Genomic DNA, 15,690 nt, shown 5'->3' with positions numbered 1-15,690 from the left:
TATGTAGTTTTCCTTCTAATTTCGCAATCAACATGGTTTTTTTCAGATGAAGAAAAGTACCCAAAATGCATTATGTGTCGCTTTCTCAGTCAGGGGCGTTCCAAATGTGATGTCACTTCAGGCATCGTCATCAACTCAAAAACAAGACTTCCTGAATATTCAGTGCGAGTCTTAAAACGTAAAATATAGCTGTATGTGGTGGAATCTTTCTAAAATCTACTCAGTAGAAGTCATTTGAAGTGATTTTACAAATTATGGACGCAACTTGTCCGGAGGTGTTGGTTGTCCTGCAATTAAAAACACCATTTGCACTGAAAACAGAGATTAAGTTTATACTCTTTTAAATAAACTGCTGTTACATGTTTATGAAATGAAATATATTGGAAAATAAGTGATTTTTAACAATGGTTTATTGCCATATAAAGTTTTTTGTTTTTGTTTTACACAGGTGTTGTTCTGTGGGACACCAAAAGAGATCAGATTTCATTACAGTGGACACTAAAAGACAGCATAGAAGTCTCTTTTGGTGGATGACGATATACTTTATGCAAATGCTGCTCCAACAAACAAAGAATTTTTTTTTTTCTTTGGGGCCATATGTATACAACAGCAAATCCAAGAAGTTGAGATAACAAAAAAAAAATGAAGATCTATACAGGCTTGTAGTCAAGCTTGGACTCCAGCTTCTTTGAATCGGCCACTTTTCGCACGGCTTTCATGAAGTCCTCTTGGGTGACGTATTCTCTGTCGGAGCGGATAGCAAACAAACCTGCACACGTATGAAGTCCACATGAACAAAGGTTATGGTCATACTCATCAATAGGGGATTGTCTAAACTGCTAAAACGAATGATGCGCATTGTCTAACCTGCTTCTGTGCAAACGTTTCTTAAATCGGCTCCATTGAAACCATCGGAGAGTTTGACAATAGCTTCAAAATCTGAACAGAAAAAGGCATTTTCAACAACAGGGATTAATTCGCTTTCAATAAGTGATTTGGGTTTGGATTGGATTTGCCTTTATTAGTCTCGCAAACAAAGACAAACATTACTAGCAGTGTTTGAAATAACGTCTGCCCGGAGTCCCGGGGCGTACAACTTTTACGTCGGGCGTACAACTTTCAAAACATCTCGGCCCGGGTAGCTTACAACTTCTTGGAGAATTTTTTTTTTTCAAATCAAACGTTTGTTTTGTTTAATTAAGCAAAAGCTACAAGCAAACCACTACAAGCCACGTGGACTCCGCTTTCTAAGTGCCTTTCAACACTTTCAAGTACACTTTACAGTCACGGTATAGTCCGATGCACGAAACAGGCTTCTGATTGGCTGCCGTGCCAGGTTTCGCGCTTCGGACTATAGCGTGACTGAAAAGTGTACTTGAGAGTTTTGAAAGCCGCTTACAAAGAGGAGTCCACGTGGCTTTGAGCAGACAACGCAACGCAAACATTGCATTGTGCACCATAACGACAAACGACAACGAACAAAATCTTCAGCAAGGGATATTTACCATAAATTAAGCAAGTGAGCATTTGTGGTAGGTATTTCCTTAATTAAAACAATCCTTTATACCTCGCAACAATGTTATTATTATTTTTTTTTGCAATGAGTTGTCTCATTGTGTTTCAAGTTGTGAAAAATGGGGCAGACAACTTTTCAGAGTTGTCTGCCCGGGTGTCCGCTAACTTTTTGTCATGAGTTTCAGACACGGTTATTAGTGTGATGTTTTTTCTCACCTATTTCTCCATGTTTGGTAATGGGACTGGAGTGGATTTTGAGGATGTCCAGGCGAGCCTGTTCGTTGGGCAGCTCAATGTCTTTTAAAGCAGGTGATGACATTCGTCAGCCGACATTTGCATGTACAAATAAAATGTAAAAAAAAAAAAAAATACACTTCAAAGTATATCTTACGGATTTTGCGGTCAAGTCGGCCTGGTCGTAGCAGGGCGGGGTCCAGAGTGTCAGGTCTGTTGGTTGCCATGATCATCTTGACTCTGTGTAGTGTGTCAAATCCGTCCATCTGGTTCAGCAGCTGGCGAGAAACAAATGATCCGTTTTACAGTCTTGATCTCAGTCACCTACAGCCTCACATGGCTCTTGGTAAACACAAGGCAATATGGACTCAAACTGAACTTTCAGAACTTTTGTTAATACATCAGTCCGACATCATGCAATGCCCTGAAACTCAGCAAAATCATCAACAAGGGATATGGTGATACCTTGGCTTACGAACTTAATTGGTTCCCAGACAGAATGTGTAAGGCGAAAAGTGTGTATCCCAAAATTTAATTTCCCATAGGAAACCATTAAAATGAGAATAATCCGATCCCAGGTCCCCATAATACATAATTTTCTACTTTCTAAATTTCTATGCCTTAAACCTACACAAAATATACCTTATTTTATGTATAATAAATGTGCTATGGTATTTTAATTAAATAAATAAACTGTACTGTCGTTTTATTTACCTTTGTGACGGCCGTTCATGGCTTGATGGAATGGAGTGGCCGGTTTCATCAGCATTAAACACTTGATGAGGAACGTAGCCTTCTTCTTTCACCATCTTGAGGAATGATCCCTTGTTGGTGCTTTCTCTGCGATCATTTTACCTTGCTCCTCATCAATTGTGTTCTGTTTACCTGGGTTGATAGCTTTTTGCATCAAGTGTACAGATGCCTTGTGTGGGATATTTGTGGAGCCTGATTGATGGGAATTTTAACCTTGCAGTCTACACTCTGCTTTTGAACTATCAAAGTTGAAACGAGTCCAAATTTCTGTGTTTTCTATCCATTTTGTCACACTCTCTCTGCCATCTGCCTGTCTTTTTAATGTTTAAACCACCTCCCCTCACGGTGCGTTCTTAACCAATCACATGGCTCTAACCAAAGACTGGGGGTGGGGAATAGAAGACCAAAAAAATGTCGGCGGCCATTTTCTTTTTTGGAGAATGGCTTCACTCTCTCTCTCTGTCTGTAAACCCCCCACATCCTCCTGACGACTGGGGGCGGGGAATAGAGGACCAAATGAAGCCGGCCGCCATTTTCTTGTTAGAACGGGCTCGTTCGCGAACAACACATCACTCATTGTGGCAGGTCCGTGTGTATCCCGAAAAATGGTTTGTATGCCAAGGTAAAATGTTCATAAATTAAACGTTCGTAAACCGAAAAGTTCGTAAGCCAAGGGGTTTGTAAACAGAGGTATCACTGTACTCACCATTAATATGAATGGTCTCTTCCTCATGATTGGTAAAAATCCAGCCAAACTATCGGAATAAAAGTCAACTTTCCGTGTACATACGCAAAGGTTATTGCTAGCTGGCCTGCACACTGCTCATTAGCTTGCACGCTTGCTTACTGCTGCCTCTCACAGAAGTATATTGATGCTAACGTTAGCATGGGGCTTGTCATAGTGCCACTGACTTTCGACTGTTTCATCGATGGTATTGTTTCATTGCAAACTAGAGTCTATCAAATTAGGACCGGTTCTCTCCACAAAGGCAAATCAATGTGATTGTTTTCTTTACCCATCCGCTTATTCAAAAGGGGACGTTTACCGGTTTCGACATCAACGGAATCTAAGTCAAGATCACCCAATCAAAATGGCGCTTTCCGCCAACCGGCGTCAGTATCATCCAATCAAAATGGCGCTTTCCGCCAACACACGCCAAAACAGGAAATGAACAGCGAAAAAGCGAGAATACATATTTAGTTTTATCTGGTCATTTTGGTCTGAAAAAGACGGAAATCCACCAATCTGCAGAAAATTCTCATCCCTGATCATACTGTTGTTATGTGCAAAGGTCAAAACACCACAGTGTTCACCTAAATACACTGATACCTTGGCTTACGAACTTAATTGGTTCCCAGACAGAATGTGTAAGGCGAAAAGTGTGTATCCCAAAATTTAATTTCCCATAGGAAACCATTAAAATGAGAATAATCCGATCCCAGGTCCCCATAATACATAATTTTCTACTTTCTAAATTTCTATGCCTTAAACCTACACAAAATATACCTTATTTTATGTATAATAAATGTGCTATGGTATTTTAATTAAATAAATAAACTGTACTGTCGTTTTATTTACCTTTGTGACGGCCGTTCGTGGCTTGATGGAATGGAGTGGCCGGTTTCATCAGCATTAAACACTTGATGAGGAACGTAGCCTTCTTCTTTCACCATCTTGAGGAATGATCCCTTGTTGGTGCTTTCTCTGCGATCATTTTACCTTGCTCCTCATCAATTGTGTTCTGTTTACCTGGGTTGATAGCTTTTTGCATCAAGTGTACAGATGCCTTGTGTGGGATATTTGTGGAGCCTGATTGATGGGAATTTTAACCTTGCAGTCTACACTCTGCTTTTGAACTATCAAAGTTGAAACGAGTCCAAATTTCTGTGTTTTCTATCCATTTTGTCACACTCTCTCTGCCATCTGCCTGTCTTTTTAATGTTTAAACCACCTCCCCTCACGGTGCGTTCTTAACCAATCACATGGCTCTAACCAAAGACTGGGGGTGGGGAATAGAAGACCAAAAAAATGTCGGCGGCCATTTTCTTTTTTGGAGAATGGCTTCACTCTCTCTCTCTGTCTGTAAACCCCCCACATCCTCCTGACGACTGGGGGCGGGGAATAGAGGACCAAATGAAGCCGGCCGCCATTTTCTTGTTAGAACGGGCTCGTTCGCGAACAACACATCACTCATTGTGGCAGGTCCGTGTGTATCCCGAAAAATGGTTTGTATGCCAAGGTAAAATGTTCATAAATTAAACGTTCGTAAACCGAAAAGTTCGTAAGCCAAGGGGTTTGTAAACAGAGGTATCACTGTACTCACCATTAATATGAATGGTCTCTTCCTCATGATTGGTAAAAATCCAGCCAAACTATCGGAATAAAAGTCAACTTTCCGTGTACATACGCAAAGGTTATTGCTAGCTGGCCTGCACACTGCTCATTAGCTTGCACGCTTGCTTACTGCTGCCTCTCACAGAAGTATATTGATGCTAACGTTAGCATGGGGCTTGTCATAGTGCCACTGACTTTCGACTGTTTCATCGATGGTATTGTTTCATTGCAAACTAGAGTCTATCAAATTAGGACCGGTTCTCTCCACAAAGGCAAATCAATGTGATTGTTTTCTTTACCCATCCGCTTATTCAAAAGGGGACGTTTACCGGTTTCGACATCAACGGAATCTAAGTCAAGATCACCCAATCAAAATGGCGCTTTCCGCCAACCGGCGTCAGTATCATCCAATCAAAATGGCGCTTTCCGCCAACACACGCCAAAACAGGAAATGAACAGCGAAAAAGCGAGAATACATATTTAGTTTTATCTGGTCATTTTGGTCTGAAAAAGACGGAAATCCACCAATCTGCAGAAAATTCTCATCCCTGATCATACTGTTGTTATGTGCAAAGGTCAAAACACCACAGTGTTCACCTCCATCAAAGTCCTCTGAATCTCTCTGTCAGCAGAGGTTCCCTCAGAGAAACGTCGACCACCTACAGAGAACAACGTACAACAGTTAAAATTTGACTTGGCACGCAGAGTACACCCAAACTTGAGTCTATTTAGGTAGAGAATGAATAATATTGATTTGACAGAACATATTTCAAAGTATTTGTTTTTCAGAAGTAGGTCACAAGTCAGTCTCAAGTCCTAACCTTCAAGTCTCAAGTAAGACCCAAGTCACTGAGGGGGGTGAGGGGGATCCCACTCACCAACCACCACATTTCAAGCAAGTCAAATAAATCATGACTCAGTCAAACCAAGTCCTACGTTACTGGAGAAAACATTGCTCAGTAAAACATGGGGTGATTAAAATCTACTTCTGATCGTCCTAAAATAGGTACATTATGAACATTTACATGTCGAAACCTTGCAGTTTGTCACTTGGCTAAATTGGCTCAACTTGAAGCACATGAGAGTAGAGGGGTGCTGCCACATCCAATATGTTGGACAATGTAGTACTATTCTACAGTGAATATAATAAGTACTTGAACAGCCTGCTATTTTGCTAATTCTCCCACTTAGAAATCATGGAGGGGGCTGAAATTTTCACCGTAGATACATGTCCACTGTGAAAGAGATAAACTAAAAACAAAAATCCAGAAATCATGCATGATGTTATTTGTGTGATACAGTTGCAAATACGTACAGTGATACCTTGGCTTACGAACTTAATTGGTTCCCAGACAGTGTGTAAGGCGAAAAGTGTGTATCCCAAACATTAATTTCCAATAGGAAACCATCAAAATGAGAATAATCAATTCCCAGGTCCCCAAAACATAATTTTCTACTTTCTAATTTTCTAAGCCTTAAAACTACACAAAATAAACCTTACTTTATGTATAATAAATGTGCTATGGTGTTGTAATTAAAGAAATAAACTGTTCTTTATAATAAAGTCGTTTTATTTACTTTGTGATGGTCGTTGATGGCTTGATAGAATGGAGAGGCCATCTTGAGGAATGATTCCTTGTAAGCTTTGGCAGCTTTATCGTCAGAACTGGCTGCCTCACCATGACGAATGACACTATGAATCCCTGTACGAAGTATAAAGTTCTCGAACCATCTGTGGCTAGTCTTGAAATCATCAATGAATGACGAACTTCCAGGTTGCCTCTTGACGATATGCGAGTGAAGTTGCCGTGCTTTCTCTGCGATAATTTTACAGAGTTCCTCATCAATTGTGTTCTGTTTAGCTGGGTTGATAGCTTTTTCCATCAAGTGTACAAATGGCTTGTGTGGGTTATTTGTGGAGCGTGATTGATGGGATATTTTAATCTTGCAATCTATACACTGTCTTTGAACTATCAATAAAGTTGAAAGGAGTCAAAATTTCACTGTTTTTTATCCATTTTCTCACTCTCTCTCTCGTCTGCCTATCTATTTTTATTTGCAGCTCTGTTTCTGTAACCCCCCTGCTGTGTTCTTGACCAATCATGTGCGGCTTTAGCGAAGACAGCGGGCGGGGAATAGAGGACGAAAAAAGGTCGGCTGCCATTTCCTTGTTAGGAGAACGGGCTCGTTCGCGAACGACACATCACTCATTGTGGCGCTCCGTGTGTATCCTGAAAAATAGTTTATATGTCAAGATTAAATTCTCGTGAATTTAACGTTCGCAAGCCTAAAAGTTCGTTAGCCAATGCGTTCGTAAGCTGTATTTGCAGCTATCACTGTATTTGAAAACCTGAAAAAAATGAATGTTAATATTGGTACAGTAGCATTTGTTTGCTATTACAGAGTCCAAATGTTTCCCACTCACTGCAGGAGGGATCTTGGCCCACTCCTCCACACAGATCTCTCGATCAGTCAGGTTTCTGGGCTGTCGCTGTGAAAGACGTAGTTTGAGCTCCCTCAAAGGAGTTTCGATTGTGTTCAGGTCTGGAGACTGGCTGGGCCATGCTAGAACCTTGATGTTTCTTACGGAGCCACTACTTGGTTTTCCTGGCTGTGTGCTTTGGGTCGTTTTCGTGTTGGAAGATCCAGCCACGGCCCATCTTCAATGCTCTGACTGAGGGAAGGAGGTTGTTCCCCAAAATCTCACAATACATGGCCCCAGTCATCCTCTCTTTAATGCAGTGCACTCGTCCTGTCCCATGTGCAGAAACACACACCCAAAGCATGATGCTACCACCCCCATGCTTCTCAGTAGGGATGGTGTTCTTTGGATTGTACTCTTCATTCTTCTTCCTCCAAACACGTTTCGTGGAATCTTCTTTTCCTTTCGTCTTTTCCCTTCAGGGGTCGCCACAGCGAATCAGTGTCCGGTTTTGTGCATCCTCTTCTCTCACACAAGCTACCTTGATGTCCTCTTCGACAACATCCTTAAACCTACTCTTTGGTCTTCCTCTGGGTCTCCTGCCTGGCAGTTCAAGGCTCAGCATCCTTCTCCCAATATAGTCACTCTCTCTCCTCTGGACATGTCCAAACCATCTCAGTCTGGCCTCTCTGACTTTCTCTCCAAAGCCTCCAAAATGAGTTGTCCTTCTAATGTACTCTTTCCTGATCCTATCCAACCTGGTCACTCCCAAAGAAAACCTCAACATCTTCAGCTCTGCTTCCTGTCTTTTCTTCAGTGGCACTGTCTCCAGTCCAAACATTATGACTGGTCTCACCACGGTTTTATACACTTTTCCTTTCATCCTAGCTGAAACCCTTCTATCACACATCACACCTGACATTTTTTTCCAGCCGTTCCAGCCTGCCTGGACACGCTTCTTCACCTCATTTCCACACTCTCCATTGCTCTGTACAGTCCAAGTATTTAAAATTCTCCACCTTCTTTATCTCTTCTCCCTGTCGCATCACTCTTGCACTTGGATCCCTCTTATTCACATATATTAAACACGCTTCGTGGAATGATGACCAAAAAGTTCTATTTTGGTCTCATCGGACCACAAAACTTTCTCCCATGACTCCTCTGTATCATCCATATGGTCATATGGAAACGTAACTCGTCTTGACATATGCTGGTTTAAGCAGGGGAACCTTTCGTGCCATGCATGATTTGAAATCATGATGTCTTCATGTATTACCTAGTCCCCTTGGAAACTGTGGTCCCAGCTCTTTTCGGGTCATTGTCGTGTAGTTCTGGGCTGATTCCTCACCTTTCTTAGAATCATTGAGATCCCACGAGGTGATACCTTGCATGGGGCTCCACTAAGATTGAGATTGACGGTCATGTTTAGCTTCTTCTCTAACTACAGTGGACTTTTTTTTTACCAAGCTGCCTGGCAATTGCTCCGTAGCCCTTTCCAGCCTTATGGAGGTGGACAATTTGTCTCTGGTGTCTTTAGACAGCTCTTTGGTCTTCGCCATGTTACAAGTTAGTCTTACTGATTGTATGGAGTGGATGGGTGCCTTTACGCAGATAATGACCTCAAACAGGTGCATCTGATTCAGGATGATACATGGAGTGCAGGTGGACTTCTAATGGGTGGACTAAGTTCTTTAATACACAGGTATTTCGATGAGAAGGTTTCTTCAGCCGTCATCTGTACAAATTTGAAGGTTTCGGACGTTTCGACTCCTATCCAAGAGGCTTCGTCAGCGAACTAAAGTCTGACTGGTCGTATCGGCCCTATTTATATATCCCTAGGGATATATAAATAGGGCTGCAAATAACCCCTTCGAAGGTACTGTTGGTCGACTCCAGCCTTTATTTGGATTACCAAAATACTCATCATCAGATATTAACGAACATGCGGAGGAGAGAAGGCCACTTTCCTCCAACAATTTCAAAGTGGGAGAAGTAGCAAAATAGTAGGGTGTTCAAATACTTATTTTCTTCACTGTATGTTAGACTCTGTGTATCGATATCTGTGCAAAAATAATGTCCACCGTTTTATTTCGAGAGTATATTTTGTGTGCTGTGTCTAGTCTGGATATTATTCAAATGTGCAAATGAACACAATGGAATGGGCAGTCAGTGTAGGTAACATCAACAAATATGACTAAATATTAAGTGATTTTAAACAAATTAAAAAGCAAATACAGTGATACCTTGGTTTACGAACCCCTTGGCTTACGAACTTTTCGGTTTACGAACGTTAAATTTATGAAAGTTTTACCTTGGCATACAAACCATTTATTGGGATACACACGGAGCGCCACAATGAGTGATGTGTGGTTTGCGAACGAGCCCGTTCTAACAAGAAAACGGCAGCCGTCTTTTGTCTTCTATTCCCCGCCCCCAGTCTTTGGTTAAAGCCACGTGATTGGTCAAGAATGTAGCAGTGAGGGGAGAGGTTACAGACAGAGAGAGAGTGAGGCCGTTGTCCAAAAAAGAAAATGGCAGTCGACTCTTTTCAATCAGGCTCCACAAATAACCCGCACAAGCCATCTGTACACTTGACGCAAAAAGCTATCAACCCAGCTAAACAGAACACAATTGATGAGGAACTATGTAAAATTATCACAGAGAAAGCACCTCCAAGAGATCATTCCTCAAGATGCTGAAAGAAGAAGGCTACGTTCCTCATCAAGTGTTTAATGCTGATGAAACCAGCCACTCCATTCCATCAAGCCATCAACGACCATCACAAAGCTAAATAAAACGACTTTATAATACAGTACAGTTTATTAAGGTATATTTTGTGTAGTTTTAAGGCTTAGAAAATTAGAAAGTAGAAAATTATGTTTTATGGGGACCTGGGAACGGATTATTCTCATTTTAATGGTTTCCGATGGGAATTTTTTGGAATACACACTTTTCACCTTACACACTATCTGGGAACCAATTAAGTTCGTAAGCCAAGGTATCACTGTATGGGCAAAGATTAATGAATACATTTATACCAAAAAAATTCAGCTGAGAATAAGGTTCTCTCACCAATGGCATCAATCTCATCCATGAAGATAATACAAGGCTGATGGTCCCGGGCATAGTTGAACATTTCTCTGATGAGCCTGGCGCTCTCACCGATATATTTGTCAACGATGGAGCTGGACACCACCTGCGGGGTAAAACATAAGCTGACGTGCTGAATGAATGCAAGACAACTACACATGACCACCTCGTGATGGACACTCACCTTGAGGAAGTTGCAGTCCAGTTGACTTGCAACCGCCCGGGCTAAAAGAGTCTTCCCAGTACCTACAAGGGAAAAAAAGTCATCAAAATTCCAACAATTTTGTCAAAAATAAAAAATACACCAAGGACTTATAAAAACAGAAAGAAACAAGTGCATTGACTTTAAACCTGGTGGGCCGTAGAGCAGGCAGCCTTTTGGGGGGATGATTCCAACTCGTTGGAAAAGCTCGGGGTTGGTCAGGGGAAGCTCAATCACCTGCCATAGAATCAAAACATCATTACACCGAACTGGATTAAAAAACGTATTTAAATTTTTGGAACCTTTAACTTTTATGACAGCACTGGACCTTTTGAGAAGTGTCGGTGTAGGACATGTATTTGCTAAAATACTCCAAATCGGTCAGATCATCATTTTGTGAGTTGTTTTATTTTTCTTTACCGCAGTTATAAGACTTTCAGGGAGAAGGGAAAAATGTGACCTCAATATAGCCATGTAAGAACTCATACTCATGTTCATCAGAACAAGGGCATCATGATTCTAAATTATCCTCCTCACTATAAAGTCAGACTTGCTTTGTGACAGTAATGTAGAAAGGAGGAGAGGAATGGTCTCACCTCTCGCAGCTCTCGGATCTGTTCTGACAATCCACCAATTTCAGAATAGGAGACGCTGCCGGGGTCTTCGTGGGACATATTGTACACCAGAGGGTCCACCTCCCGGGGCAGGTACCTTGGAAAAAAACAAAACACTTGATGAGCCAAGAGTTATCAGCCGATAAATACGATTTTGTTTCAAGCTGACTCCTGTCAAACTGCTATCTTCTACATTTAAAACCACATGTAATTATTATTTGGGAACAAAGCCTCACATAACGGTGCAAGAAAGACAACAGAATCTAAATTCTACATGTGGATGTGATAGAGAACAGACAGAATCGAAGTTATCACATTTAAAAGTTTCATGCTGTTGTATGGTTAGTTGGACGAACACAAGGGCCACAATGGAAACACAGAAAATCTGGGATCAATCTAAGGTGAACAGACAGTCTGTTAAACTGTCATCCTCGGGTAGGAGAAGGCCTTGGGCAGAATTTTGGACTTTGTAACTCCTTCACAGGAAGAGCTCATTAGCCAGGTTACAAATCTATCTGTTCATGAAAAGACAACCCATTAAAATGTCGATGTTCTGTTGGTTTATGGATACTGGTGCTGAGGACGTCCACGGGTGTGGTATTCAAATCAAGAAGACTGTTTTACTAATGTATCACCTAAATTTGCATATACAGTGATACCTCAGCTTACGAACTTAATTTGTACACAGAAAGTGTGTGTAAGTCGAAAAGTGTGTCTTCCAAACATTAATTTCGCATAGAAAACCATTAAAAATGAGAATAATATGTTTCCAGGTCCCCATAAAACATAATTTTCTACTTTCTAATTTTCTAAGCCTTAAAACTACACAAAATATACCGTATTTTATGTGTAATAAATGTGTGTTTGTATTGTAATTAAAGAAATAAACTGTACAGTATGATAAAGCTGTTTTATTTACCTTTGTGATAGTCGTTGATAAACACCCTTAGCCACACGTAGCAGTGGTTGACTTAGCATATTGGTATTGGGACGCTAAGTCACACAAACGCAAACCTTGTTCGTGTTTCTCGATAATCTCCTTCTGCTCAACCGTAATTTTGTTGTTTGTCCTCTTCGGCTGACCACTAGCCTTTGGTGGGGTCTTTTTCTGCCCCATAATAGCAAAAGTATCCTTGATAACAAACCATGTATGCCACATATGCACTCAGAGAATGTGGGTGAGGAAAAGTAGTCTGGCAACCATGGTGGCGCTGTTCGGCCGTGTGGTTTGGTGTTCTTCCGCCGAAAACTAGTCCGCCAGCCATTGTGGCGCTCCGCGTTTGTTGTGTTCGTATGCCAAGATTATATTCTCACGAATTTAATGTTCGTTAGCTAAAGTGTTCGTAAACCGAGGTACCACTGTACTCTCAATATATAGCTTGGCAGGGGGCTGCAGACGTTGGATGTCGGTCATGAATGGCTCCGTTTCCCTGCCGGCAGTATAAAACAATCTTCCTGCATTTGTTCAGTGTCCGACCAAACAATCACTATGTTCCAGTGCTTTCTTTTACCCAACCATAATTATCAGCTGTCAAATATTTTCCGATAAGTTACTGTGTTTTTTTTTCAGAATGCATTTGAAATTATCATCAAATAAGTAATAACTCCCCCTTACCTCATTATAGTCAGCGTAGTCATATCTAAAGCCACTCTGGTGCCTGGTTTCAACTGTGACTTGTCCAACTAGATTTCATGAGAAGACCATTAAAATTAAAAAAAACTTAAATGTTCTTTGAACTCATAAGTAATATGTTGTGTGCTTACCTGTCTGCGGCATCCAACCACGTAACGAGGACCATTTGTGGCCTTGACAATAACTGTAATTTAAAAAAAAATATACAAATATTAATATCACATGAATGACACAATGACAGGGTTGTTCACACGGCACGCATTTGCATCAGTGCTGCACCGATGTATTTTTTCCGGGATATAAAAAAAACGTGGTTGATACTTCTCCATACAAATCAACACTGCGGTCGATATGAGTGCTGCCTCCCAAACACGCATTTACTCTGGAGTTTCAACCACCTTCTGAGCAGGGTTAAATTTGCTCCATTTAAGCTGTTTTCATTGGCTACCTCTGTATAACTTTAAACGTGTGCATGCTCTACGGCAGGGGTCTGGAACCCATGGCTCGCGAGCCATATATGGCTCTTTTGATGATTGCATATGGCTCGCCGATATATCCAAATACATATTCTCACTTTTTTCTGTTAATTTTCTGTTGGGGCTGCAGTTGGCGGAAAGCTCAATTTTGATTGGATGATACTGGCCGTCAGTCGACAGGTAAACGCCCCTTTGAATGAGCCCCACGAGTAAAAACAAGGTACACTTCAGCTTGAATACACAGAGGATTCACATTTGTGGAGAGAAAAGGTTCTGATTATAATTTGCAATGAAACAATACCATCGATGAAACAGTCAAATGTCAGTGACATTTTAACAAGCCCCATGTTAATGTTAGAATCAATATACTTCTGTGAGAAGTTTGTTGCATACCAAGTGTGGAAGCTAATGAGCCGTGTGCAGGCTAGCTAGCATTAACTTCGCGGATGGAGCCGGCAAGTTGACTTTTATTCTGATCGTGTGGCTGGATTTTTACCAATAATGAGGAAAACGGAAAGCCATTCATGTTAATGGTGAGTACAATCACAAAGTTATTTTAATGGACAACCAACGTCACTTTTTTGTTTTTTAACTGACACCAGAAAAACGTTTTATAGCATCTAAAATACCCAAAACACACAGTATATTTTTGGTCAAATGCAAAACACCAATAAAAATGACTTAAGGTGTCCAAATCTGCAAAAAAATTGAGCTGCGAATTGGGCATTTTCAGTCTGGCCTTCTGGCGGCTTTTGGGTGCAACACGAGGTCCCCAGATCAAACAAGTACAGCAAAATACATTGACGAGGATGGAAGGACCGCTACAATGCGTCTTTTTTACGGTAAAGGGCGGTCCTTTAGTGACGTCACGTACGGACTCGTCACCAACTCAAAAACAAGACTTCCTGAATATTCAGCGCGAGTCTTAAAACGTAAAATATAGCTATCTGCGGTGGAATCTTTGTAAAATACGCTCAGTAGAAGTCATTTGAAGCAATTTTACGGACACAACTTGTCCGGAGACGTCGGTTATCCTTTAAATAATATATTCTGACATTTTTTTTTTGAAAAGTGGCCGCGCGGGTGTGCGCGTGCGTGTTGTGGCTCTCACTGAAAGGCATTTCTAAATATTATACTTTTATGGCTCTCTTAGTCAAAAAGGTTCCCGACCCCTGCTCTACGTGGTGCAGCCCCAGAGCTGCACCGGAGTAAAAGTTGCCGTGTGAACACCCCTGATGTTATAGAACTAGAAGCTTACATTTTTCTTCCGTCAACTGTTTCAGGACTTCTCCGACAATCTGGAAACATAGAAGCATTAATGTGGTTAAGCCTCATGAACAACTACAATGTATTAAAATTGCCATTTTGCCAGTCAATTAATTACTACATTGGATACATTTTTGGCAAATGGTGTTTCAGTGAAGAGGCAATATTACAGAGTCACATTTCTGTCAGACATAATTTGAAATGTCCAATAAAATAACAGCAAGACAAAGCAAGATTTAAAAACATATTGCAGTCTAGATAGACGCTGGTGTGTTTGAATAATCAGAAGTTATTGTACATTTCAGTATGATCACTATTGGAGCATGTCAACACAATTTGCATTGGCATGTAGTTGTACCACTCAGTCAAATTCCTAACACACCACCATGTAAACATTTGAATGCCATTTTCTCACCCATTAAACTGTGTTGGAATGAATTAGTTCCTGGGCAATAAGTGCAAATAATACTCTTACCTGACCAACACTCTGCAGAGCTTTGAGGTCATTCTCTGACTTTTCATACTGTTTGGTTTGTTCTCGCAACTGTTCTCTCACTGAAAATAAAGTGGGGTTGGGCGACGGGACAAGTGTTTTTATTTCAAAATAAATAGACAAGCAAATGACTTCTATTGAAGGCCTTCGTGGAAAGATGGCTAGCCGATTAGCAATTGTACATTTGCTTAACATAATATTAGAATAAAAAACGGTGACGGAGGCGTGACGTTCTGTACGTATATTTTCATTCATAAATGCATAGAGGGTTACTGCGATTCGACAGCTGTATATAAAATTCAACATAAATGAGCTTGTTTTCTCCGAGTTAGCATTTCGATACTGTACTGTTCTCTCATTCATATGTACTACGATGCTCAGTGCATGACAAAGCACTAGCTAGCCAGTCAGCTAACAGACACCGATCATGTGATAATATAATGTATAAAAACACAATGCACAAAGTGTACACAATGACTAACGAGTAGGTACACGTTGAATTGTTTCTTACGTTCTTTTAACCGTCCGTCAACTTCTTTGTGTTCCAGCAATTTTTTACGGTAATCTTGTAGCGCTTTCTCCCTGTTGTCCGCCATGATGCTGCAATGGATTCTGGGTATGCACAATCGTCATCGATTGTTTTTTTTTTTTTTTTTT

At 40.9% G+C, this 15,690-nt stretch overlaps 1 protein-coding gene across 1 annotated transcript; it reads right to left on the bottom strand.

Moving 5' to 3' along the window:
* Positions 1-392: 392 nt before the first annotated feature.
* On the bottom strand, positions 393-15,676 carry psmc6 (proteasome 26S subunit, ATPase 6). The gene is made up of 14 exons (XM_089022151.1): positions 15,545-15,676; positions 15,016-15,095; positions 14,533-14,572; positions 12,930-12,982; positions 12,781-12,848; positions 11,148-11,262; positions 10,701-10,788; positions 10,534-10,595; positions 10,332-10,455; positions 5,435-5,496; positions 1,907-2,027; positions 1,732-1,812; positions 868-939; positions 393-769 (listed from the first exon to the last, which is right to left on the bottom strand). Exons 1-14 carry the CDS (start codon positions 15,627-15,629, stop codon positions 651-653), a joined length of 1,170 nt encoding a protein of 389 aa, XP_088878277.1. The 5' UTR covers positions 15,630-15,676; the 3' UTR covers positions 393-650.
* Positions 15,677-15,690: the final 14 nt, after the last annotated feature.

Source organism: Hippocampus bargibanti, linkage group LG19, assembly GCF_051943395.1.
Source record: "Hippocampus bargibanti isolate YZ-2025 linkage group LG19, ASM5194339v1, whole genome shotgun sequence".
Taxonomy (NCBI): Eukaryota; Metazoa; Chordata; class Actinopteri; order Syngnathiformes; family Syngnathidae; genus Hippocampus; species Hippocampus bargibanti.
Note: the sequence above shows the minus strand (reverse complement) of the source record. Positions and strands in the feature narration are given on the sequence as shown.